Genomic DNA, 27185 nt, shown 5'->3' on the forward strand with positions numbered 1-27185 from the left:
ACTTAAAGTAACAATTTCCTATGGTAGCTCTTCAAGTTGTACTTGTAATATGTGACCTTTTGCATTTTTATAAGGAAAATATTTGATTGCGTTGGTCCATGGTGGCATTGCCACTACCAGTTGAAGAAATTTGAACCAGCAACCTCATTGTCATAGAAATCTCGCCCAATAGACATGCAGTACCAGCCACAGGTGGGTCTCTTGGTTCAGGTTCCTAAGCCTTGAGCAGATATCTGTCTGATTCCCAAGCCAATGATTGGGCAGCTTAACCTTGGTTCCCAAGATAAAGTGGGTATCTTCTATTGGTTCCCAAGCCAGAGTTCTAGCTGTCTTTATTCCTTCATTGCATTTTATTGAATTTATGAGCTGCATTGCCAAAATGGTTTCTTAAAACTGATATTGTCGCCCAGATGTTGTAACCGATGGAACAGAGAGTATAGAAATGAGTTGTTGTTCTGGCATCCAACAAAGGTCTTGTCTTTCAGGCCAATAAAATGAATTAGCAGAACCAGGTAGGTGCATCGTTTTATTTATTTTTTAAAATTTATATAGCACCTGTAACCAAGTGGTTTCCAGTTAAACATATATATCATTAAAATGAATATCACTACAAAGACAAAAAAAAATAGCTTATTAATATCATTAACTACAAAAATATATTACATAAATGCACTAACAAATAACTGTCTTCACAACTTCTTGAAATTTACATGATCAACACAATCATAAATTCCCTGTTAATTAATTCCACATTCTCACTCCAGCTATTGAGAACATCATAGCCCTTGTCACAGTGTAATGCACTCCCAATTCTTTAGTCACAGTCTCATCCCTCCCTCAGACCTTAACACTCTTCCTGGACTGGTCGATATATCTCCAACAATGTTTGAAAGAATGCTGAAGCCATCAAATATAAGACTTGATGAACTATAAATAGCATCTTATATGCTGGTCTGACCCAGCAGCCACAACTTCTTATGTTCTTATGCTCTTCAACAGTGTTGCCAATCCATCATTTGTTATTGTAAATAACCAGAGAGCAGTTGTGATATTCTTAAGTCTGGCATTGGAAGTTCTGGCCATGAAGTAGGTGGTATCATTTGACACTTTGCTCACATGAAAGGTGTTTGAGTTGAGTGGTACAAATTGATGATGTCTCTAGTTCCACATACACTGCTTATTAAATCAAAAATAGCAATATGCTAAACCTGTGTGGTGCTTGCTATATTTATAGAATTGATGTATATTTATAGAATTGATGTATATAGCTTTATATAATTACCATGAACATTGTAAGATATGCTACAAGTCTACAGGGCTTGTTAAATTTTGGCCCTTATTTTTTGGCATTGAAAAAATAAAACTATCTTTTTCATGCTCTTTCTTATAGTTGTTTCAAAGATTTTTCTGGGTGACTTTTTTTTCTTGGTAAAATCACAACATTTAAAGTCACTTTCTAAATGAATGAGATTAACTTTTAAGTTGAAATTGTATATTTGAGAACTGTCATGTCATAAAATAATAGACAAAATTTTAGAGAGAGAGTTTTATTATTACAGGAGCCATAGAAGGCTAAACTTTGAATTTTTTTTTAGTGCATCTATTTTTTTCAGCACATTTTGAAGATTTTTACGTACATCAGTTTCCCAAAAATAATTCATACTAGTTTTACTACTTGGGATCTATCTAGGTACTTGTGACCTGGGTTGGCCACTGTTGGAAACAGGATACTGGGCTTGATGGACCTTTGATCTGTCCCAGCATGGCGATTCTTATATTCCATTGAATAGATTGTAAAAAGTTGTATAAGATCGCTAAGTTTCGTTTGTTTTGCTTATATAACCAAGGAAATATTTAAACTCAAAAGCCGTGAAAATTTTGCAGGGCTACTTACTGTACATGGTTGCAGCATGGTATCAAACAAAAAGCTATAGTATTTCCATAAGTATTCACTGGCAAATCTTAAACTTTACCAAAGTTAGTTTTAGTCGGTAAGATTCAGAATACAAAGTTTCATCAAAATCCATGGTACCATGAAATGCCCCCTATGATCTGCTTCTTATCTCTACCCTATGAGGTCATAGCTTAGGGGTAGGTCTCTTAGAATTTTAGATAGGCAGAATACATTTTTTTAAACAAATAGGTTAGTGTTTTTCAGACTTTTATCCAAAATAACCCCATTTTAACACTTAAAAGGTCACATGCCTTCAGATGATGAAAACAAAACGGAGCTCTTGCCCACTTCCTTCTCGTATTCAAATGAAGAAGAGAGTAGCAGCAGCAGCAATCAGTACAGAGCCCAGTGTATCAGTTTACTCAGAGACCTCAAATATCCTGCATAGATTTTCTCTAACAGGAAGTAGGGCCTGACTCATAGGCTCCATGTTGACTGTTGCACAATTGGCCATAGATTACAATGTATGCTAAGGGAAAAGGGTAAAAACCTGATGGCATGACACCATTTAGGGTCCTAACCTGCAGTCTAGGATCAGTGATTTCAGATTCTTTAGCACAGTCTCTCTATGATTTGTCTATATGGAGGCTCTCTTAGACACAGATGAAGAAGAGATTTTGCATGCACATCTGACATCTCTTTCTTCCATAGCATGTCACACATTCCTCAGAACAACCTTCAGAGACAGCTGGAGTTTCACTCTGCAAAAGGACATCTCCAGAAATTGGCACTCCAGAAACCCAGAAATATGTGAGTAGCCCAAACATTTTTCCTTAAAGACTTTTTGGCCCTGATTCTCCAAAAGTGCGTCCCGATTTTAGGCAGCTGTAGACGTCCTGTTGCTGTTGTCCAGATCTCGCCTCATCTGAGTAGGTAGAACTGATGTTTCAGCCATCATGCTGTGGCTTTCTTCAGAGTATGCTATGAGGTCTGCAGTTTTGTCTTTATATATAATGGGTCCACTGACCTGTTTGGTCATGAATTTGAATTTTGACAGGAAAGTTCGTTGGTCACAAATTTGAAATGTGGCAGGAAAGTTTGTCAGTCTCAGTTTTGAATTTTGGCGGGAAAGTTCGTTGGTAACGCATTTGAATTTTGGCGGGAAAGTCTGTAGTTACCTTTTTTAAAAAAAAAAAAAATTCTGTCAACAAAAAAGGGGTGTGTGTGGATTCTTTTAGATAGAGGGAGATGGCATTTGTGTTTGGCCCCACTCCTTTTTGCGCTGAATTTCTTTTGGCAAAGCAATTTCCATGTTTTGTTTATGGAGAGCCCTTTATCTCTATAGATGTTATTGGGGTGTTTTCCTATCTCTATTGCCTCTTTGATTCTTCTCAGCCACCAGCGGTCTTCTTTCTCCAGGACTTTTGTGTACTTTAGTGTAGGGGTGCATAAAAGGAACCACGTCTACCTGTTCCAAATTTCTATGAAAGCGTTGCTGGTTTTGTTGTGTTAGAACACAACAGAACCAGCAACATTTTCATAGCTTAAGTAAAGAACTTTATATCATAATAAAGAATTTCACTTTAAAGAAAAGACAAATTAGACTTTGTTTTCTCACTAATTAAGTAAATAACGGTTAAAACTTTGTGAAACTGGTAATTTTAATTTCATCAAGCTTGTAAAAGCATGAAGTAAATATTATTAAACGATATAGAAATTTTTTAAATAAATATTTTATCTCACCTTGCATTATAAGTCTGTTTTACAAAGCTGCAGAGAAACAGCCCCGAAGCCTTTTAAATCTCTGTGGGCTCTGGGGCCATTCCCACGCAGCAGCCGCTAGCGCGGCTTTGTAAAACAGGCCCAATGTTTAACAATAACAAATAGGTATTTAGGCTTTTAGGGGCTGATTCTGAAAGTAGAGCCTACTGCGTGTCAATCACTGGCAGGCGCCACCAGAATCGCGGCATGATGGGACTCTAGGGGCCTGAAATGTAGGCCTGGGTTTCACAGACCTACATTTCAGGTACGTAGTATCCCATCAGAATCGTGGGCAGTGGTGTATAGTAACACCAAAGTCTGATGACGCCCCCTAATCACACCCACTTCTGGGCTTCAGCGTTGCTATGCGCTGCTAGCTGTCAGGGTCCTAGGCGCCGATGAGAATCTGGGCCTTAGTTTTGGTTTTTCAGCCATAGACTCTAGTGTTCGCTGTCGTGCCCATAAAAATTGTCATCAGGAGTGTTACAAAAGAGACTGAGAACCAGTTTCGTAAGAAATAGTTCTACTGTATATAAACAGGGAATGTTGTGATCTGTTGAAAATGGCATTTTAGATTTGAATATAATACTTCTGAAGAAATCCACTTTTGCAAAAGAAAAGAAGTGAAATAATGAGGGAGTATAAGCTTTGATACAGAGACACTCAGAAAGAGAGTTGGATAATGCTTTAACTTCAGGTATTGCATAAGGTGTGTACTTGTATATTATTTTTCCCCAAGGACAAATAGGACAGAAGTATCTGTACATCTGAGTGATGTCATCCCGACAGGGCCTGATGTGAACATTACCCAGTGCTCTGTAGCTTTAAGGCTTTTGGCAGCGGCCCCACCATGCATGCGTAAGGGTTGGACTCCTCAGTCTTGCCTTTTCCGCAGAGCTAGGAGGTCGGGTCTGGTTGATCTTCTCTGCGCTTTTTTTCCTCACAATTTTACAGCCTTACCTGTATGGATATTTTTCTTGTTTCTTCATATATTTTTGTTTTATTCCCTTCCTTATACACTCAAGAAGTGTTGGCTCTGAGAGGACTACTCCATCTTTCTAATTCTGGTGCTATTGCGGCATCTCCTGTACAGCTGGAACCCTGCTTTGACACAAACACTTCAGCAAGCCTTATTGATGCCTGTCCTCAATTAATGGTTCTTCATCATGCTGAGGGAAGAGTTGGAAGGACTGCTACAGCTCCAAAGTGCTCAGGCATCGAGGGCACTTGTGCCAGCCACAGCATTCAGACTCTCCAATCCTTCTGCCTCAAGTGGCATCAGAGTTGTTGCCGCCCAGTGCACGGCACCACTTGACAATGGGGAAAGTTTCCCTTGAGGTTGAGATGGGAGCAGGCACCTCAGCACTGCGTCGGTAGCCCACTTAACAAGGCTGTGACACAGTCTTCAATTCACACATCTCATCATTGCCTAGAGCACGATACCTAGTACAACAGTTGGTTTGGTCAGACAATCCTACAGATTTTGTTTGGTGTCTAGAATCTAACTCCTCGCTCCTAGGGCCCATTACTTTCAGTTTCAAGCTGTACCTCCACAACCATTCTAATTGAAGTTGATTGATTCAAGAAAGTTTCACTGTTGCAAGACCCTATTCGTCCTACCATTGTTGTTTTTTGGTGAGCCTGTTAACTAGGGATTCCCAGCTTGTGCTCGGAGAAAGCGGTTACTTACGTGTAGCAGGTATTCTCTGAGGACAGAAGGACAGATATCCTTACAACCTTTCGAATTCTCCTAGGAGTTGAATTATTTTCTAGTTCTGTTACTGAGGGTCCTGCGATTGCGCGTTGAGTGGGAAGGCACTCGCCCATGTGGGTTGGGGAACTACTGCCAAAAGCCTCTTAAAGCTGTAAAGTGCTGGATAGCGTCCGCACCAGCCTTCCTAGGGATGATGTCGTCCAGATGTAAGGATACCTGCTACAGATAAGTAACTTTGCAATTATTGTGTAAAGCTCAGAATAGTTTAAAACCAGACAGTAACAATTGAAACTTGTTTTTAATATATTGAAAATTTTGATATCTTAAATCTATCTCTTTTTTTTTTTTTTTTTTTCCAGAAGTTTCACATTTAAAAAAAAGAGTCTTTCTAATAATGCTGCAGCCAATGATTTGTTCAAGGTAAAATATCTCTCATCATTAAAGGAGCAGAATGGGAATGTTTGCAAGAAATTCTCCCTAACTAAATCTCTTCCATCTCTGATCAACCTCAAGGAACAGAACAAGGGAACAGAAAGGCAACACACTGCAGTGTTAGAGTTTCAGGATACCATCCAGCAAGAGACTCCACCTCCTTCCAAACACCAGAAGCTGACAGATTCTCCCTCCAAGGAAGCCCATTTTAATTCCTCCTTTAGCTCTGTGATAAGCCTTGAGGACTGGGATGACATTGATGACTTTGACACACCTTGTAAAGAAAAGAACTCCAGATCATTTGTGCCAGTGAAAAGCTGTCCGGCCCCTGTGAAATGCACAGGCCATACTAATGCAGCCAGACCCTGGATGTTCAAAAGCACCTGTGAAAAGCAGGGTCTTGCAGTTGCTTGGGCCAATGCTTCTTCTGTCCCTCAGAACAGACTCGTAGGTTCACTTGATAGTTCAGAGGTATCTCTGCTTTGTGTGGATGATTCCATTTCAGACACATTCAAAGAGGTGGAAGTTAAGAACACAAGATCATCTGCTGTTGGAACAGATGATGCCCAAAGTAAAGTGGAAGGAAAGACGTGTAAAGGTGAGAATTTCTTTTATAATTGAACAGATTCATTTATGTTCAGAATTGAATAGTTCTGTTTATCTTAGAAAGTTGGATTATCTGCAGGTTGATATACTTTTTACTGGGCCAAAGTAAGATCATTCATATTTGGTTTTGTATTTTCTTCTCTCCATCACATATGCTTATGTTTTTGATGTGATTTTTTGGTCCTTAAATGTAGTTTTGGGCATGTCACTTCCTTCTGCTCCTTTGGGAATGAGTCAATTTGTGTTAAAGGCAAGTGTTGCCTTACCAGTTTGAGTTTTTTAAAAGTGTAAGGAAATGAGAATGAAGGTGAGCCAGTTGATACAGGCCCCTATCTCAAAAGCATATTTGCACGTAAAAAATGTGTCATCTATGTCTGTGGATCACATACACTTGTAAATGGTAACTTCAGAAGGCCACTGTTTATGCATGGAGATCACTAGGACAAAGAAACTTCACAGTGGCTTAGCTTGGGTAGGCCAGAAATCTACAAGTTTAGTCCTCATTTTACATATGGAATACATATTGGTATTAAATTATGTTTATTGGGGTTTGCACCAGCTCAGAGGTATACATGTTTTTAAAATGTGCTCAGTTCACCAAGAGCTTTCTGTTGTATTCCTTGTTGCTTCTGCTTCCAAAAACAAAAGAAAAAAAGCAGACATTTTGGCTCACTACCTAATTGGTGTTACTTTGGTGTACAGATTTGTAAAAAAGGACCAGCTGCACACTGCTTTGTCGGCAGTTACACACAGAACTTGCAAAACTGGAAACCTGAAGACAGGAAACAAACAATAGAACCAAATGGTCAGTTTTTCACTTAGTGAAAGGTCAGCAGTGGAGTGTCCAGAGTATCAGTACTGGGTCTTAGGCTGTTTAATACATGGTCGAGTCACATTATTATGACCACCGCCTTCCTCTGACATTGGGGTCGCACAGCCAATGAACAAGTGCACAAGGTGGGATATTGGCAAGTTGCGAATATAGCAACTGTGACTGTCATGGAGAAAAAGTACAATTTATCAGACATTGAAAAAGGCATGATCATCAGCTACTATGCCGAAGGTGGTAGCATTTCGGAAACAGTGGAGTTTGTGAACTGTTCACTGGCTGCTGTGGCTAATATTTTTCATGAGTGGGAGGGCAGATTCGTGAGAACTAACAACAGCCATTCATGGAGCAGCACGGGACCAGGCAGGAAGCAAAAAGCTCGCGCTCCAGCCTTATGCGCCACTCTGCAGCAAGAAAGGAGGCAGCCATCCAGTAGGAGCGCAGAAAGCTCCTGGCGAGATCGTGCTGGACCACCAGCTTGTAAAAAAAGGTGTCATAGGGCTGCGGGCTGCCTACCACCAGACACACCTACGTTTAGAGGAGGAAAAACCAACGTGTAGAGGAGGAAAAACCAAGAAAAAAAATTCTGAACCAAATTTTTTTTTCCTCCTCTACACATAGGTGCATCTTATGGTCAGGTGCGTCTTATAGACCAAAAAATACAGTAATAAAGCAGATAAAAGAATGTTTACTTTTCTTTTTCCATCCTCTTTAATTTCCTTTTTACCATTTTTATCATAGTTATAGTGGGTAAAAAGATCAAGATGATTTTATAGCCTAGGAACAAACGAGAAATAATTTGTGAAGGCCTGATTCCCTTGCGGCAATCAAGGGAGAGCACAAAAGGAGCAAGATCACAGTTGACATTCATTTAAGTTGTTCTACATCGGGGATGCCTTTTGAGAGAGAGAGAGAGAGAGAGAGGAGCGCACAAGCATCCAGGACATACTTTCTGATGATTCTGAATAAGGGCAGTGGCGAGCGAGTGAGAGTAGTGCTTAATCTGTGCTGAAGACTCCTCCTGTTGCATGGTATTTTTAGTTCTGCAGAAGGCACTTCCCCCTGTCACTGTAAGAACCAGCCATTCTTCCCTAATTGCTGTGCTGATTGTTTTGATAGCAATCTCAAGGAATCCCACTGATGGATAGAGTGCTTCAGCATGTTGTTTATTAAACAGCCTTTTTTTTTTTTTTTTTTTTTTGCAGAGGCTTTCCACTGCTCATTGCTCATTGATGCTGCAATCAGAGCATTTCTTTTTAGCCTTAAAACCATCAAATGATAAATCCAATGCAAATTATTCATGAAGCTCCCACTTGCAACTGACCTAGTTCCTTGAACACATGGAGTTGGAGCAGAAAGCATATGAGAAAAGAAATCATCATCACCACTTGTTACATTATGGCATTCTGCTGAAAAAGGAAGGAAAATTCTATATCCCCCATTGCATGAGGAATTAGATGTGCTTTAAAGGTTGAAGAACCTAGGTGGCTTTTGTGCTTAAATATACTGAGATTTATCTACATAATGAAAGATTATCTCCCTTTTTTTTACCCTCTGTGTATGCAGGGCTATGTGTGCTTGTCATGTGCCTGTGAGTGATTGATTAAGCACTAATGATGGAATGCTACCCTGGTAACCTCCTATTTTTCCATTCTACTCTTTTATTTTTATTTTTTTTTTAAATGCTTATTGATTCTTATCTTGGAGCAGTTCTAATTGCCAACGTACTATATACAGTGGTACCTCGGTTTACGAGTGCACCGGTTTGCGAGTGTTTTGCAAGACGAGCACCAGACCGACACAGATCGACACAGCTCATTGATGGGTAATAGCTCAGTGTTATGCATCTGTCTCAGTTGCCATCTTGGATCCCTCAAAATCTATCTAATGTATCTGGGGCAATGGGGGGATTAAGTGACTTGCCCAGGGTTACAAGGACCAGCATGAGTTCGAACCCACAACCTCAGGGTGCTGAGGCTGTAGCTTTAACCACTGCACCACATGCTCCCCACCTCATACCTAATATCTAGCATCTCAACGGTCTAGCGTCTCGATGGTCTCAAGCCTCCCTCCCCCCCCCTTGGTGGTTACAACCAGAAAATCTTTCCAGGGGTTTGCTATGTCATGTACCTACACACCAAAGAGTTCTCACAACAGACGCCTCAATGTACAGTATATGTAGGGAGCTCATCCCAACAGCCTGTGGACTCGAGGAGTCTGGCTCTGATTGTGGTGATCTTGCTTTTGTAGTGATCAGCTAATTTGGAGGCTGTTGGTGGGTGATTTCCTTGAGTGGCTAGTAGTGGTTTGGTGTCTGTGAGGTTCTTTACCAGTTTGAAGAGAGCTTTTGTGTCTGGGGCTTCATTTCCAACTAATTTGGCGTAGTAGGCTTTCCGTTTTTCCTTAAGTTTGAGTTTGTATTGATTGATTAGGTTTCTCCATGCTACCTTGGTTTGTTCTTGGTTTTGTTTTGTTTTTTCCATGCTCTTTCGAGCTGTCTATAGTGCCTTTTAGATGGAGAAGTTCGGTGTCGAACCATTTGTCTGATGGCCTACAGATTCAATTTTTTTGTTTTAATGGGGCTAGCTCGTTCAGTGTTGTTTCGCTTAGTGTAAGCCAGTGGCGAATGAATTCTTTAGGATCTGTGGAGCCGATTGTGGGGTCTATTTTGTCCCAGAATGTGTTTGGTTTGATTTTTTGGCGAGTTTTGTGGGGTTTGTATTTGTTGTTGTTTTGGGCCCAATTGATGTTGAATGTATATTTGTAGTGGTCTGAGCAGAAGGAGGGGTGCCAGACGCTGTTAGAGATGTGGATATCTGGGGCGTGGAGGTTTTGGGTTGTGTATGCTGCAATATCAAGTTGGTGTCCTTTTTCGTGCGTGGGTTGGGGATTGAGAATTTGATATGAAAGGGCATTGAGGTATGAAATTAGATCATCGACTTGTTTTGAGGTGTGGTCTTCTAGGTGAAGATTGATGTCTCCGAGGAGCAAATTGTGAGTTGAATTTAGAGAGTTCTGAAAGATGAAGTCTTCGAGTTCATATTTGCTGGCGTTCCATTTTCCTGGTGTAATGTAGCAAATAAGGTATGTCAAGGTGCTAGTGAGTATGTGATCAGATATTTGGCAGGCTAGAAGGTCCAAGTGGGGTGAGGAGCGTTTGTCTAGGATTTTTAAGTTGAAGTTGTTTTTTTTACTAGAATAGCTAGTCCTCCCCCTTGCTTTTTGTGTCGACAGGTTAGTTCTAGTTTGTATCCTCTTGGACAGAATTCAGTTATGCATGGGTCTGAATCGGAAGTTAGCCAGGAAGAGTCCTTGATTAGGTCTGCCTTTGGGCTAATTGATCTTATGTTCATGTATGCACAGGTTATTGTGGTATATTTTATGTGTGGAGCGGAGATAGTCTTTGGGTGGAGGAGGTTTCCTGGGGGAGTCCAAGATCAACAAAATCACCCAAAAAGCTTTTTTCACCGTGCGCAACCTGCGTAAAATCAGAAAATTCTTTGACAAAGACCACTACAAGATCATAGTCCAATCCCTTGTCCTAGGACTAGTGGACTATTGCAACATCCTCTACTTACCATGCCTCTTAAACTTGATAAAGCAGCTACAGACCATCCAAAATACAGCCCTTAGATTGATCTATTCTCTTGGAAAATTTGACCATATCACCAATGCCTTCCTAGACTCACACTGGCTACCAATACGAGCCCGAATTCAATTCAAATTCTACTGTTTATTATTCAAGGCAATAAATGGAATTGCACCCACCTACCTGAACAACCGCTTAAACTGAAACTTCACTCCCAGACTAAGGAGAACACAGATCCCATTCTCCTACCCACCACTCAAGGGCATTCAACGCAAGAAGATGTATGACGGCCTCCTAGCAACGCAGGCGGCGAAGCTAGACCCCTCCATTTCTATTCTGTTGACAACCACATGTGACTTTAAATCTTTTCGAAAAGAAATCAAAACTGTTATTCAAAGAAACTATCTTGTCCACTTATCCCCCCTCCTCCATAACATCCCCCTCCCTGCATACTCCACCATATAATCAACCCTAATCTACTCTCTCCCTACAAGTTTCCTCAAATGTCCCCCCTTCCTTAAATTTACCCTCTTAGCCTCCACTTCCTTAAATTTACCCTCTTAGCCTCCACTATGTATCTAACCCTATCTCTTATCCTAGCCTCTCTATGTATCTTTCCTTAAAATTTGTAACTTCCTGGAAATGTCCAGCCATCTTCAATTAGAACTGCAAGGTACAGGTGGAATAGAAGTCTCTAATGTAATGTAATCTTTCCATCTCTGCTGACCCGGCACCAAGGTTCCCTTCATCCAAATCTCCAGTCTCTACATCTAACAGCCTGTTATCTCTCGACATGCATAGAGAGAATTTCAATCTCTCTGCCCAAGTTAAGGCTATTATAGCTGCTTCCAGGAAAAACCTCCACTCAACAATGCTACCGCTTTAAGTGGACATGCTTTACCACGTGATATAATCACCATCATCTGAGTTGGATCCTAAAACTTCCTCAGTTTCTTTGGTGTTAGACTATCTTCTGCACCTCTCCAACTCTGGGCTTAAAACCACTTCTGTAAGAGTTCACCTTGGTGCTATTAGCACTTTCCATGTTCTTTCAATAATAAACTTCTGGCTACTCATCCACTAATTTCCAGTTTATGAAAGGTTTCATGAATGCAAAACCTCCAATCAAACCTCTTCCAGTTGTTTGGGATCTCAATGTAGTCCTCTCAGTTCTGATGAAGCCTCCATTTGAACCTCTTGCAATTACTCTTAAGTACCTCACATGGAAAGTAGTTTTCTTAATCTGTATCACTTCAGCTTGACGAGTTGGTGAACTCCAAGCACTAGTCTGTGATCCACCGTACACAGTTTTTCACCATGATAAAGTGGTTCTAAGCTTTTAGCACTGTCCGTACTGGGCTCCGTGAATGATGTCGCCCCACATGTGAGAATATCTGCCTGCTGTCCCTGGATAACAGCTGTTACGGTAAATAACTGTGCTAGATCCTCTATATCTTCTAAATTTGTACTTACTGATCTTTTTGTAAACCAAATTGAGCTCTAGATGTATAGAGATGATCCAGAATATAAACCTAAAAGATTAGATTAATTGATGACAAGCTTTCAAAGTGAACTAGGTACATTGGGGATTAGTTATGTGTATGAGAAATCATGTGCATGCTTAGAGGATCAGGTTTTGTTTTTATTGGGGGGGGGGTTTATTTGAGCTCAGTAGAATTTGCAGAGGTCAGCACTTATCAAATCTTTCTGTGATTGTGATGCCATTATGGCAGCCACAGAAAGTGTCACAGGTTAACATTATGAATTTCCCACCCAGATTGCAAACCCAAATACATGTTTCCTAACTCCATTTGGGGGTCAGATGATGTCACCCAGAAATGTGGCTGACTTATCTTGCTCCACTAAAGCTCTTTTTTTACATTGTGATTTATATTCTGCCTATATCTCAAAGAGTTAATGGTGGATAACAGCATTTCCCTGCCACTGTGCACTGAAGGCTCACTACTCTGGACAGAACATTGGAATGAGTGAGAACTCATAGGGCTAGAATTCAAAGTTCTGTTGTGTAGCTGAATCTCTGTGACATTGGACAAGTTACTTTATTTGACTGTAACCACAGAAAGGCAGTTTATCAAGTCCTATCCCCTTTATATAGACTCTGTTGTACTATGTCTTTGTAAATATATCTCGCCATTCCTCTGGGATTTGTTTGAAAACAAGGTATTTGCCTTAATCTGAACTTCCTAGTAAATAAATTTTTAATTACGACATGACTTATTCCTCTTGCTTCAGAAACACAGTGGTCCTCGGGAGAGAAGGACTTGGCTTCCCAGCAGCATGCCCTGTATATAGTGATGGAAAGGATTTGTGAGCTAGTTGACGCTCTCCCTTCCACTGAACTTAAAACATTGTCCTGTGGAAAAGATCTTCTTCTGCAGAGAGGCCTCAGGTGAGTAGCAGCATAAGAGTTTAAAGCACAAGAATTGCCATATTAGAACAAAAGACAGTCCATGAAGCTTAGTATCCTCTTGCCAACAGTAGCTGATCCAGGTGACAAGATCCCAAAAGAGTAAAATAGAGTTCTGTTTACATAAACACAGGAAGTATGTACGTTAGGTGATCAATCCATACTCGCGAACTGTTTACAAAAGGGTGTCAATCACATTTTTCAGCTCCTCCTCCTTTACCAGTGGAGTATACTACCCCCTTCTGTTTTTCCTTCTACAAGCAAACTGGGAAGTTGTGGTCTGATCTGCCCTGTTTGGTTTTTATTATTTTGGGGTATTTTTTTTCCATTTCAGGAGGCTTTGGTTCTAGTGGTCCCCATTTTTAGAGATACTCTGCCTGGGAGAGGATGCAGACTCCACAAGGGCAGGCTGCAGCTCACACGGCAACCCCTAGGTCCTATTGAGCTAGCCTGCTTTGTGCTTCTTTGAGGCTTGGGGTCCATGCCCCTGGGAGCCAGCTACCATGATAAAGTTTTTTGACCATGGCTTTATGCTTTACTGAAGTTTTTTTACGTTTGCTTTTGGAATCATTGCTGATTTCTGTTAGTTTTGAAACTTGCTGGTTTTATTATTCAATATGCATTTCTTTGATCTAGTTGTGTTATTCATCCTCACATTTCTCTACTACTACTGCTATTTATCATTTCTATAGCACTGAAAGGTGTATGTAGCTCTGTATATTTAACGTACAATAGACAGTCCTTGCTCAGAAGAGCTAACAATCTAATTTGACAGGACGTCTCAGGGTTGGGGAGATTATGGTAGAGGAAATAATATAGTGGGTATAGGTATCTGATAGCAGTGAGTGGGAGTTATGACTTGAAAGCAGTCTCAAAAAAGTGGGCTTTTAGTTTGGATTTGAATATTGCTAGGGATGGAGCATGACGTATTGATTCAGGTAGCCTGTTCCAGGCATACGGCGTGGCAAGAAAGAAGGGACGGAGTCTGGAGTTGGCAGTGAAGGAAAAGAGCACAGATAAGAGGGACTTGCCTGATGAGCGGAGTTCACGGGGAGGAGCTTAGGGTGAGTTAAGTGAAGAGAGATATAGGGGGACTTCAGAGTGAATGCACTTGTAAGCCAGTAAGAGGAGTTTGAACTGTATTTGGAAATGGATGGGGAGCCAATGAAGTGACTTGAGGAGTGGGTTAATATGAGAATAGCTGCTTTCACAGAATATGAGTTGTGCAGCAGTGTTTTGAACGGATTGAAGAGGTGAGAGATGGGTGTGCATGAGGCCTGAGTGAAGTATGTTGCAGTAGTCTAAGCATGAGGTGATGCGAGCGTGGATAAGGGTTTTGGTAGTGTGTTCAGAGAGGAGAGGACAGATTTTGGTAATATAGAGGAGGAAGCGACGGGTTTTGGCGGTTTGTTGGATCTAAGCAGAGAAGGAGAGGAGTCAAAGATCACTCCAAGGTTGCGAGCTGAAGAGACAGGAAGGAGGATAATGTTATCCACAGAAATAGAGAATGGTGAGAGGGGGGAGGTGAGTTTAGGTGAAAAATAAGGAGTTCAGTTTTAGCCATATTCAGATTGAGATGGCGGTGAGACATCCAAGCCGCAATGTCAGACAGGCATGTTGCGATTCGGGCCTGATGTGGAGAGGTAGATCTAGGAGTCATCAGCATAGAGATGATATTGAAAACCATGAGAGGAGATCGGTGTACCAAGAGAGCGGGTATATATGGAAAGAGGAGAGGGCTCAGGACAGAGCCTTGGTGTACGCCAATAGACAATGGGATGGCAGTGGAGGAGGATTCACCATAACATACACTGAAAGTACGATGAGAGAGATAGGAAGAAAACCAGGAGAGAACAGAACCCTGGAATCCCAGTGAGGACAGTGTGTCAAGAAGGAGGTGGTGTTCAACAGTGTCGAAGGCAGCAGACAGATCGAGAAGAATGAGAATAGAGTGGAATCCATTGGATTTGGCCAGGAACAGGTCGTTAAGAGATTTTTTTTTGCTAGGGCAGTTTCTGTAGAATGGAGAGGGCGAAAGCCCAATTGAAGTGAGTCAAGAATATTATGAGAAGAAAGGAAGTCCAGGCAACGGTGGTGAACAGCACATTTGAATAGTTTGGATAGGAAGGGGAGGAGAGAAATAGGGCTGTAGTTAGAGGGGGATGTGGGATATAGTGAGGGCTCTTTGAGGACGGGTGTAACTACGACATGTTTAAAGACATCAGGAATTGAAGCAGTGGAGAGCGAAAGGTTGAGGATGTGACAGATGAGAGCGATTACAGTGGGAGCGATGGATCCGAGGAGGCGGGTAGGAATTGGATCAGAGGAACAGGTGGTGGGTTTGGAGGAGGTGAGAAGGTGAACAGTTTCCTCTTCTGTGACTTCAGAAAAGGAAGAAAGGGTTGTAGGGGTTGCTGAAGGGAGGTTGACAGAGTGGACAATTCAGCATCCTCCCTCCTGTTGTACAGCATCCTCACTCCCTTCTATCCTGGATCATTCTCCCTCTTTTTTCCCCTCCCCACTCCTGCACAGCATTTCTTCCTCTCTCCTCCACCCTCATGTGCAACATGTCTCCCTCTCACTGTCCACCATATCTTTCCCTCACATTCCCTCCCTTACTTCAAAGGGAGTGGGAAAGGAGAGAACGAGGGATCAGGGTGCATCTCTTCCAGCCCCTCTACAGCTATGTCCAACATGTCTCCCTCTCTCATCTCCTGGCCCTTGGGTAGTATCTTGTGCTCCTCCCTGCTAGCCCCATGCACAACATTTCTCCTTCTATCACCCCTCTCCAGCGCCATACTGCGTTTCTCCCTTCATTCCCTCCACCATGTCCAGTATCCCTTTCCATCTGTCCCACCCTTCTCTCTCCACCACAACATCCATTATTTTTTCCTCCCTCTCACAGGTCTCTGCACCTCATCTCTCCCTCCCTCCCTCTCCCCCCCACAAACACATAGCCAAGGCTATCTCCCCTCTCCAGTCCACAGACCTTTATTTCTCCCTCCCAACCCATAATTTCCCCTCCCTCCAAGGGCCTTCCTGGGCACTGGGTACAGCAGTGGGATATTGGTTGCAGGAGCATGGCCCTCTCAGGGATGCTGCCAGCTCAACCCTAAAATGCCCCTTCCCCCCCTTCACTGCCATATTTAAGGTAGCTCCCGGTCTACTGAGGTACCTTGTAGTCCACCGGGAGTCATTGTGGTAAGAACGTGGCCCTTTTGCTCCTGCTTCCTCACGACTACCTTCTAAAATAGCTTCTGTGACCTTTTCCCAGGTGCTCTAGCATTTCCAGTAATATCGCATTGCAGCCATTTTGGAAGGCAGCTGCGAGGAGGCAGGAGCAAAAGGGTCACACTCCTACTTTGAAGACCCCCACTGGACCACCAGTTACTTAGGTTTGGAGGGCAGAAGATCTGCAGGTTGTGACCTTGCCCTAGCCCATGCAGCAACTCTTCCTTCCCTTCCTACACCGCCTCTCAGCACGTGCAGTATCTCTTCCCCTCTCTTCCCACCCACCCTGAGCCCGTGCAGCATCTTACCAGCCTTTCTCTTCAGGCTGCCGACAGTATTCCTTCCCTCTTCCACGCTACTGGAAGCTAGCCTAAAGCGTCAGAGGGAAGGTTTCAGGGTCAGCTGCTGGTAATGAGGAGGAAGGAAGGCTGTCGGCGGCCTGAAACCGAGCAAGTGCACCAGAGGAAGGTACTATCCCTGCGAGATCCCTGAACAAAGATGACTCATTTCTGTGGGATAACTGAGGACTAGAAAGGGATTCCCGTGATCCTCATTCCTGTGCAGCGCTCTACTTCAAAAGGAAATAGATCAAATGCTGAAACAAGATCTACTGATCATTATGGGGAATTTCAGTGCAAAAGTAGGAAGTACACCTGAAGATGCAGGGGTTAGTAAACACGTCCTAGGACAAAGAAATGAAGCTGGTGATAACTTAATACAGTTCTGCAAACAAACCAACTGTCGCTCATGAATATGCATTTCCAACACCAGAAACATCACCAGTGTATGTGGACCTCTCCAAATGGCATGTTTCGAAATCAAATTGTCTACATCAGGGGTGCCCAATAGGTCGATCGCAATCGACGGGTAGCTCGCCAAGGCAAAGTGAGTCGATCACCCAGGACTCACTTTGCCTTGGCGATCTATAGGGCCGATCAGTCTTCCTCTCCCCGACGTCAATTCTGCCATCGGAGAGGAAGTTCGGGCCAGCCAATCGCTGCCTGGCTGGGCGGAACTTCCTCTCCGATGGCAGAATTGACGTCAGGGAGAGCAATGCTAGTCGGCTCAAAGTAGGGAGAGCATGGGGCGGCGGCGGCTTTGGGGCCTGTTATCCATTGGTGGCGGTTTGGGTCCTGTTCCCCGATGGCAGTGGCAGTGGCTTGGGGAAAGGCAGGGAGAAAGAAAGAAAGGGGCAGGCAGGGAGACAGAAGGAAAGAAGAGAAACAGAAGAAAAGAAAGGGGGCATGAAGAGAGAAAGAAAGAAAGGTCAGGGAGAGAGAAAGAAAAAGTTGGGGGAGGAAATGAGGTGTGGAGGAGAGGAAGCATACAGGCTGAAAGAAAGATTAGGTGCACAGTCAGAAGAAAGTGCAACCAGAGACTCATGAAATCACCAGACAAGGTAGGAAAAATGATTTTATTTTAAATTTAGTGATCAAAATGTGTCTGAATTTATATCTGCTGTCTATATTTTACAATATGGGCCCCTTTTACTAAACCGCAATAGTGGTTTTTAGCGCAGGGAGCCTATGAGCGTCGAGAGCAGCGCTGGGCATTTAGCGCAGCTCCCTGTGCTAAAAACTGCTATTGTGGTTTTGTAAAAAGGGAGGGGGGTGGGTATTTGTCTATTTTTGTATGGTTGTTACTGAGATGACAGTGCATAGAGTCATCTGCTTTGACCTCTTTGAAAAAAACCCGGAATAGGAATGATAATTAACAATTCTATGCGTACAGTGTGCGTTGTGGTTTTTTAAAATTTTATTGTTGGTAGATCATTTTGACTTGGTCATTTTAAAAGTAGCTCGCGAGTCAAAAAAGTGTGGGCACCCCTGGTCTACATCTACATAGGACAGAGATGGAAATCTGCAGTTTTGATTGTAAGGACTAAACCAGCAGCTTGATTGTGAAAGCGACCATGAATTTTTCACCTGCAAGATCAAAATAATGCTTTGTGAGAAGATCATTAGAGACCTCCTAAAATATGACATTGAAAGTATTCCATCAGACTTTTGGCTAAAACTAGACAACAGATTTGCCTGTATTGATAGAGGAGATAGAGAGCCCGAAGAATTATGGAATTACATCAAAACCGTAATTAGTGATGAAGCTAATAAAACACTCCAGAAGAGAAAGAGAGCCAAGAAATTGCCTTGGATCTCGGAAGAAACCAGAAAAGTAGCAGAACAAAGAAGACAAGCAAAACTTTCCGTTGATAGAGCAAAAATATCACTAATAATAATAATAACTTTATTTTTATATACCACGAATAGTTCAGAGCCGTTTACAGAAGAAGAAACTGTATACAGACAGCGATAATACAAAAAACATTTGAAATTACATAAACATGTTGAGATTAATCGGGTTTAACTGGGAGAGTTTTAAGGAATGCATCAGGCAAAAGTGGAGTCAGAGAAATTTGTTAGAGAGATAAGTTTTGGTTGACTTTCTGAAAGTTTGATAAGAACGTGCATTTGAAATAAAGTTGGTTAAATGTTTGTTCCATTTGCCTGCTTGGAGTGATAGTGTTCGATCAAGGAATCTCTTGTAGATGCAGCCCTTCAAGGATGGAAAGGTGAACAAGTAGGCACTACGTGTGCAGGTTGTGCCTGGAAATTGGAAATGGTGAGACAGATAGATTGGGGATGAACCTGTTATGGTTTTGAAGCATAGACAAGCAAACTTAAAGATGACCCTTGCTTGCACCGGCAGCTAGTGTAGTTTTTTGTAATATGGGCTTACATGGTCCGATTTCTTGAGGCTATAAATGAGATGAACTACGGCGTTCTGAACGATTCTCAGTCGTTTGGTTTTCTTAAAAGATCTCAAGTCTATGATAATGCAATAGTCTAAGGTACTTAAGATCAAAGATTGAACCAGCAGTCGGAAAGAGAAAAAATCAAAATAATGTTTAATGGTACGAAGTTTCCATAAAGTGAGAAAACATTTTTTAACCTGAGCATTGGTGTGATTTTCAAAAGTCAAGCTTCGGTCCAGGATGACACCAAGGATTTTGATTGTAGAATGAATTGGGTAGTCTGACCCATTTAATCTGAGGTGTTCGTGATCTTGTTATTGGGACTTGCCAAAAAAACTTAGTTTTTTCTGAGTGTTTCAACGTCAAGTTCAGCAAGATAAAGAACAATATCTAAAGGATATTTGTCAGAAAATGGAATTGGAACATGTAAATGGAAAAACCAGATTAATGATCAGGAGGTTAAGAGATTATGGCAGAAATTCCAACTTCATTTGGAGACACCAGTGGAATGATATTGAATGATCCAGAAAGAATTAAAAAGAGATGGAAAGAATATATAGAAAATCTACACAAAAAAAAAGACAATGAGGATAGCTGTTGAGGAAAGGATCTGGTGTTAATTTAATTCCCTCTCTGTTTAAAGCAGGAGAAAAAGAGGAAGTTCTTATACTAATAAGTACACCAAAATAGAAAACCAGTGAGCAAGTGAATAACTTTGTTAAACAAAGCAAAAAAAAAGTATGTGTGGAGGAGTGTGTGGCGCAGTGGTTGGATCTACAGCCTCAGCACTCTGGGATTGTGGGTTCAAACCCCGCACTGCTCCTTGTGACCCTGGGCAAGTCACTTAATCCTCCATAGCCCCAGGTACATTAGATAGATTGTGAGCCCACCGGGACAGAGAGGGAAAATGCTTGAGTACCTGATTGTAAAAACCGCTTAGATAACTTTGATAGGTGGTATATAAAATCCTAATAAACTTGAAACTTTTTGTTTATTTGCTTTTTTTCTTTGAGAGGTAATACAGATAAAATTAGGTAAAGAAACACTTAAACCAGCCCCAACCAAGCATTGAAAAAAGTAGAAAAGAATCAAGATAAACTTGTCACCGTGTCATGCTGTAATGTTTAATGTGTTAACTGAATTCTGACTGATGCCAAAAGATCAACCTGTCAAGAAGGTTTTTATATGTGTATCCCCAGATGGGTAGCTGAGTTGATATCTCATACTCAACAGTCGAGTATGAAATATTAATTCATTCATCTGATGATCCACAAATAAAAACCTTCTTGATTGGTTATATGATAGGGTAATGTTTAATGTTGCAAGTTGTTGAGGGGTTTTCCTTAAAAATATAATTGAAAAGTTGACAATAATTTGGGTGAACATTTGTGTCCCGGCACTAGCACAGTGATGTGTGTGATTTTCCTGTTGACATTATTTACATATTATGTTATAAAGGTTTCAGAATACACTTAAGGTATAGTTTGCATTATTATGCATTGCAATTGGTGTATTTTATTCATAGTCAGTGACTTTGCCTTCATCTTTTAGCATTAACCAACTGGGTCATTGTAATATGGTTGTGATTGAGAGCAGGATGAAGGTGCGAGCAATACAGAGAAGGAAAGAATAAAGAGAAATGGACACAGAGTCAGAAAGCATAAGGCAACTTTACAGTGTGGATTTCTTCCCTATTACCAGATAAATTTTGTTTCCCTCCAGGAGACGCATTGTTGCAGACTGGACTGAGAGGCAAATAAGTAGCAGTGATCCTGGAATCCAGCATGTAATGGAGAACTCCTGCCTTTCTCGGAGCAGCCTGTCAATGGACTCCAGCACCCCACTGCCTTCCCTTCACCCTGTGCCTAGGAACTCTTTATCCTTGGATAGCATTTCTGCCCATTCACTTCAGTTCAACACACTATCTTTCAGAACTAGAACCAAAGATTCTTCATCCCAGGAGCGAACTTCAAGTGATTTGAATCATTCAGATTGGACCAGCACTGGCACTGCCTCTATTGGTCTGGAGATCTGTGGAACAGAAAAGAAACTACCCCATTCTGAAGGAGATGATCAGGCACCATTTGAATTTCCCTCTATCAGTAGCAGTTTTCATACATCTCTAAGGACAGAGGAAGGCAAAGAGGAGGGTACCACTTCCTTCCTCAACATCTCGAGTATAACTAAAAGTGTAACATCTCAAACTCAACTCAATAGCAGCAAGGAAGACATATTGAAACCTGAAGAGATGGTATTTGATGATGTTGATTGCTTGGATGAAGATCTTCAGTTTGTTGAATGTTCTCAGAATATTCCTGCAGCCAGAAATGTTCCTGCATCACCATTTGCAGCAAGAGAACATTCTATAGCAAAAGAAAATATACTTGGTCCTGCTGCATACTCCAGTTCCTTTCAGACTGACAGGTGGTGTTCAGGTATACTAAAAATATAGGTATAGAAAAGATCTTGAGTTTAGGTATAAGGAGTGAATATGGATTACCAATCTTGGGGGGGTGGAGAGGGTCAAAATACTTGTTCATCATTGTCTGGGTTTACAGTTTTTGCATCTGTTGCCAACTCCTGGCTTTTTCTTTGCTTTTCTTAGATTTATTGCTTTCCTTTTCCCATCCCAAGTTAAATATTCAGGTACTTGAGTTATTTCCCTGCTCAAATTGACATACAATCTACTGTAATGTACCTGAAACAAACGAGGGTAAAATGACTTGTTCAAGGTCACAAAGAATGTCAGTGGGAGAAGTGGGATGGGAACCTCGGTTTACAAGTCAAATCTCTAACCACTAAACTACTTTTCCACTTTGAAATTTAAACATGCACAGACACTACAGCCTCTCTGTAACTTCTGGCCTTATGTGTTCAAACATTAGAATGAAGACGGAGAAGGCAAATGCAAGTAAGTAGTACTGCTCTCTTCCTGGAAAATGGAGGAAGAGATGAGAAATTCATGGAGGTTGGGGAAACATGTGAAAGAGGATCCATGTGCCATGGTTGAGAGAAGGGATAGAGGATCCTACTCCTTTCAAAAATTAAACAACAAACTGCATGCCACCCAAAGCCATATAAAATCTCTAAATAGATAAAGACATGCACATTGTTACAGATTGTTCACCTTCCCCATTCTCTTCCTACATGCATGTCTAAACTTGCCTATAGGATTTTAAGGTGAAGGAATACTTCCAGGATCACCTGGCCTAGTGACCAATGGGTAACTAGAATACAACACTGTGAAATTTGGTTCATTGTGCACAACAAGTTGAGAAGTAGATTCTAAGGAAAGACCTCCTTCCTTACCCTAAGCCTGCCCTCTCACCACATAGAAACATGACGGCAGATAAAGGTCAAATGGCCCATCCACTATCTGCTCCTATCTCTAAGAGATCCCATGTGCCTATCCCACTCTTTTATTGAATTCTGACAGTCTGTCTCCACCACCTCTTCCAGGAGACTACCACCCTTTCTGTAAAAAAAAGTATTTCCTTATATTACTCCTGAGCCTATCACCTCTTAGCTTCACTCTATGCCCTCTCATTCCAGAGCTTCCTTTCAAATGAAAGACTCGCCTCGTGTACTTTTATGCCATGCAGATATTTAAATGTCTATCATATCTCCTCTTCCGCCTTTCCTCCAAAGTATGCATACTGAGATCTTTAAATCTTTGTATCAAAAATAACTAATAGCCAATAAAAAAATAGTCAAAAATAAGGAGAGAAAAAGAGACCTCAGCCTCCAAGAGCTTAACAGACCTCTATGGAAGATGCAGCAATAATGTTTTACTTTTAAAGGTCACAATGTAATCATCAGTCTCGTAAAAAAAACTCTCCATCAATATTATGTTAAGCAACATAGCATGAAAATAACATCAGTGCTATGTATAACAAAAATATTTGTGTCAAATTAAAGGAGCATTTAACTTTAAATATCCTGACAGGAACTGCCTCCATTTCACCAATGTAAATTGGCTTCATCGGGGGAATGAATTATCTTCAAACTGCCCACAAAATTTATAATGGTCCATAAGTGCTCTGTCAAATTTAAAGTTTATTAAAATTTGATGCAAACACAATATTATTTCAAAGCGAATTACATATATTAAATCAGGGGTAACAGAAACTCATAATTGTACGTACAAGGACAAATTTTGAGGATAGACATACAGAAACAAGAGGAGGGGGGGTAGAATTACAATATTTTAGAGAGAGGCAACATTAAAGAGTAACATGATAGGTCGGGGAAGAAAAAAAGAGTAAATCATTTTAAAATAAAATAATGAAAATGAATTCCAATGGTATCATTTGAATGAAGGTTTAATTTTCGAAGGCATCTTTATAAAGAGAGGTTTTCAATGAACTTTTAAAATTGTCTAATGTAGGTTCTTCTCTAATATAGCTTGTGAGTTCAAAAAAAAAGTATCCATATTGTACCATATAGTTGTTTATATCCTGCAAATTTCTACAAGGAATCTTATGTGGATTACATTAAGAGTTAATCCAGATAAAGCGGTTACAGTATGTGTCTCAAGACATTTTAAATGTTTAGAGCAGTGTGCCACAGACTTTATAAAGCTGTAGCACACTAAACACAGGCCCGCGGCTGGAGGGTATCCTGAAGTGCGCGGGTATACTCCAGCTGAGGCTCCTATTGCCGCCAGTGTTGGGGTTCTAGAGAGGGAGAGGAACGGATAGCAGGAGATGTGCCGGCTGACTACCTATAGGATGTGCTTCTTGCCGTGAGAGGCCCTTCCTCTAAGCAGTCAGCCAGCGCCTCTCCTCGGGCATCTTACAGCACACAGTTTGCGATACACTGGTTTAGAGGGATTAAGAATCGGTGACAACAGACGACATTAAGCAGAGGTTGTGAGAAAAAGAGAGAGGTCTTTATCATCTTCCTAAAGTGGTAGTTGGCTGTCTCAAGTTTGTTGGTAGTCTATGGAAGGAGGACAATCAATGGGACACTGTGTTACCTGGGTACAAATTATATCGCAAGGATAGAAAAGATCAAATTGGAGGGGGGTTACGCTATATATTAAAGAGGGAATTGAATCAAATAAAATAAACATTCTGTATGGCATCCTTATGGATAGAAATTCCATGAGTTAAGGGAAGGAATATAAAGGTAGGGTTATACTACCATTCCCCGGGACAAAATGAGCAAACAGATGAAGAAATGTTTTCAGAGATTAGGAAAGCTGGAGAAATGGGCGACAGTATAATAATGGGTAATTTCAATTACTACCCCAAATAAGAGTATATTGGAGAACAAGTAAGTTCGCAATCGCACTTCTATCAGTAATCCTTACTTATTTATAAAACCTATGGGGACCCTTTACTAACCTAGAAACATCGTATTTTCTGAGGGTAGGTTTCAGGGTAGGCAACGGGAACTGTAATTGTGCAAGTGGTGCTGCTTGCCCAAAGCTTCCCTCTGATACAGCTTCCTGTTTCCATGGTGCATGGTGCATGGTTTCCTGGGTGCATGGTGGGGCGGGGCAGGGGGGCCCCAGTGTACTTGTGTGCCTAGGGGCCCTCGACAAATTAATCCTGCCCTGGTAGTCTGTGTGTGCCGATACTTTGATAACACACAGCAACACTGCTGAGGTCTAAGAACCACTGTAAATGTTCTATTCAAGGGTATGTTGAATGATAAGTGTTGGAGTATATAGACCTTGAAGAAGTTGAAGATAAGTTGATGCCTTTATCTTATATGTACTAACAAAAAAATGGCAAACTACAAAGAGCCATTTGTAGAGTGTCATTAAATAGAGCCCTAGTCAGGGAACCTTTCAGAATATGTAAGTTCTTATTGTCTCCTTTCCTATAGTTTTGGAAGATAAATGCCCCAAGTGCCCTGTACGTCTAATGTGATTGACAAGTGCCTCAGACAGTGGAAGGACAATATCCTTGTTTCCTGATTACTGCACTTCAGATTGTGATGGCTAAGTAAGTGTTTCTCTTGACTAGATTCACCATTGAATAAATCATCTTTGGGCACTACACATGAACGCTTCCGTGGTTTCACCTTTTCTCATTCTAAAGAAATGATGAAGATTTTCCACAAGAAGTTTGGACTGCATCATTTTCGAACCAATCAACTTGAAGCCATAAATGCTTCTATATTTGGGGAGGACAGCTTCATCTTAATGCCCACAGGTAGGCAACAGGTATCTCTGAGATGTGCATGTGTAAAGGAAAGACACATATAACATGGCGAGGTAGCCTAGAAAGAGAGGCGAAGAAGGTAGAAATTAGGTCTTATATTCTAGTCTCCTTTCCTTGTGTCCCTCAAAAGCAGTCCTGCTGGGGTCGGGGGGGGGGGAGTTATCCTCTCTTACCAAAAGATGAAGATAGAACCATTGGTTTATTGACTCGTAAAGAGTCCTGTAGAGTGCACAGCTAGCTAGTGTTTTTATAGCAGAGGAGTAACACAATATTCTTTAATACCTCTCCAGACCGGTACAGTTCACTGATGGGTAAGAGCTCTCCATGACCAAGACAAAACCTTTTGGCTGTAATACAAGTAGTTGTGCTTCCCCCCTAATATAACCAGTCTGTTCTCATTCTTCAGCAGGTGTGGTAAGCTGTTGTCAGTCTTCCCTTGGTTAGTGTAGGGCTGTTGGAACATAAGAATTGCTGCTGCTGGGTCAGACCAGTGGTCCATCATGCCCAGCAGTCCGCTCACGTGGCGGCCCTTAGGAAGTTGTGTAGTAGCCTTCTTGTTCCCATTTGGTGTTGGACTGAGCTTGGGGGAACCCTTTCAGAGTCCGTCTGACCTCGGGGGTGTCGCAATCAATGGGTCACGAGTTGAGACCCTCCTCCCATTTCTTCCACCTCACCACACAAAATGTTCTAGAGGTGCCTCAGCTGTAAGCCTTGCCACCAATACCGGAAGGCATATGGCTTAGAAAGCCAGTGGAATCTGTTCTGAAAAAAAATATCCTGAGGGGGTGCCAGTCTGAAGGGAGCCTTCAGTTGATTTTTTTATTGTTAACCGGCACTTTTCTTTTAGCTAGGTCACGTATTGCGCATTGAGCACTTTTAAAATGGAAAAAGTGCTCATAGTGCTCCAAACATGAGGTCAATGCAGCTGGCCTGTGCTCGCAGTGTTCCTGCTGCTGCGAAGGGGAATCCTCATCGGCTTCAGATATGCTGACGTTCATGATCCCCTTCACGGCAGCTGACACCAGGGTAGCTTGGGCTTCCCTTGCCGCGTAAACAGGGATTCCCCCAGCTGCTGACGGTTAGGGAAATAATGTTTCCCTTACTGCTGATGCTACTGGGGACTCCCTTACCACTGCTGCTGGCTTGCCTGCTTTAGTGGCTGGGGCGGCTCAGGCTCCTCAGCCGCTACAGGCTTCGGGGGTACTTTTCTTGGTGGACTTTGCTCCGATTTTGGTGGAAAGTGCCTCCATTTTGTCTGCAGCCTCAGGTGACCTTCCCCCTGTATTGGAGAGACAGGCAGGTTTCTGCTGGGTCCTCTGCTTTGACAGTGAGTCCCATTGGGCCACCAGGGTTTTTTCCCCCTGATTTTGTTTTCGCCTTGTGCAAGGCTTATCTGCAGGTGGCTGGGAGTCCTGCTTCTGCTCCAGGGGGGTGGGGGCGTGTCCCCCCCCTCTGCGTACACTCTGTTTCGGCCCCCCTCAGTGCCGGTTTCATCCCCGTCTCCTCTTTCGTCCCAGCGGCTGAGGTTTTCTTAGGATGATGATTTTTTGAATGGAGAGCAGTTTTCAATTGATGGAGACCGCCAGTATCCTCTTGGTGGGACGGATGCCACTGGCAGAGGTTTGCGTCGGTGGTGCGCATCTTTAGGCGGGAAGAGTTCCAGGAGCTTATTTTGCAAGTTTCCTTGGTGCTGCGCTTTAAAGAAGACTCAAAGGAGCCCCTGCATGTCATGGACCCCCCTCTGGGGATCCGCTCAGCCTCCCGCTCTTTTCCTAT

General features: G+C 42.0%; 1 protein-coding gene across 4 annotated transcripts in view; it reads left to right on the plus strand.

Moving 5' to 3' along the window:
* BLM (BLM RecQ like helicase) overlaps positions 1-27185 on the plus strand; it is a 99438-nt gene that overhangs the window by 1525 nt on the left and 70728 nt on the right. For 2 of the 4 annotated variants that reach the window (XM_033920355.1, XM_033920356.1), the window contains exons 2-6: positions 2606-2704; positions 5729-6399; positions 13079-13235; positions 20959-21671; positions 25212-25400. In XM_033920355.1, the coding sequence (XP_033776246.1) occupies positions 2607-2704; positions 5729-6399; positions 13079-13235; positions 20959-21671; positions 25212-25400 (1828 nt within the window). In that variant the 5' untranslated portion in view covers position 2606. Of the gene's footprint in view, positions 1-167; positions 193-2605; positions 2705-5728; positions 6400-13078; positions 13236-20958; positions 21672-25211; positions 25401-27185 lie in introns of those variants that run through there. The other 2 variants (XM_033920359.1, XM_033920358.1) reach the window with 2 other exon arrangements.

Source organism: Geotrypetes seraphini, chromosome 14 (genome assembly GCF_902459505.1).
Source record: "Geotrypetes seraphini chromosome 14, aGeoSer1.1, whole genome shotgun sequence".
Classification (NCBI taxonomy): Eukaryota; Metazoa; Chordata; class Amphibia; order Gymnophiona; family Dermophiidae; genus Geotrypetes; species Geotrypetes seraphini.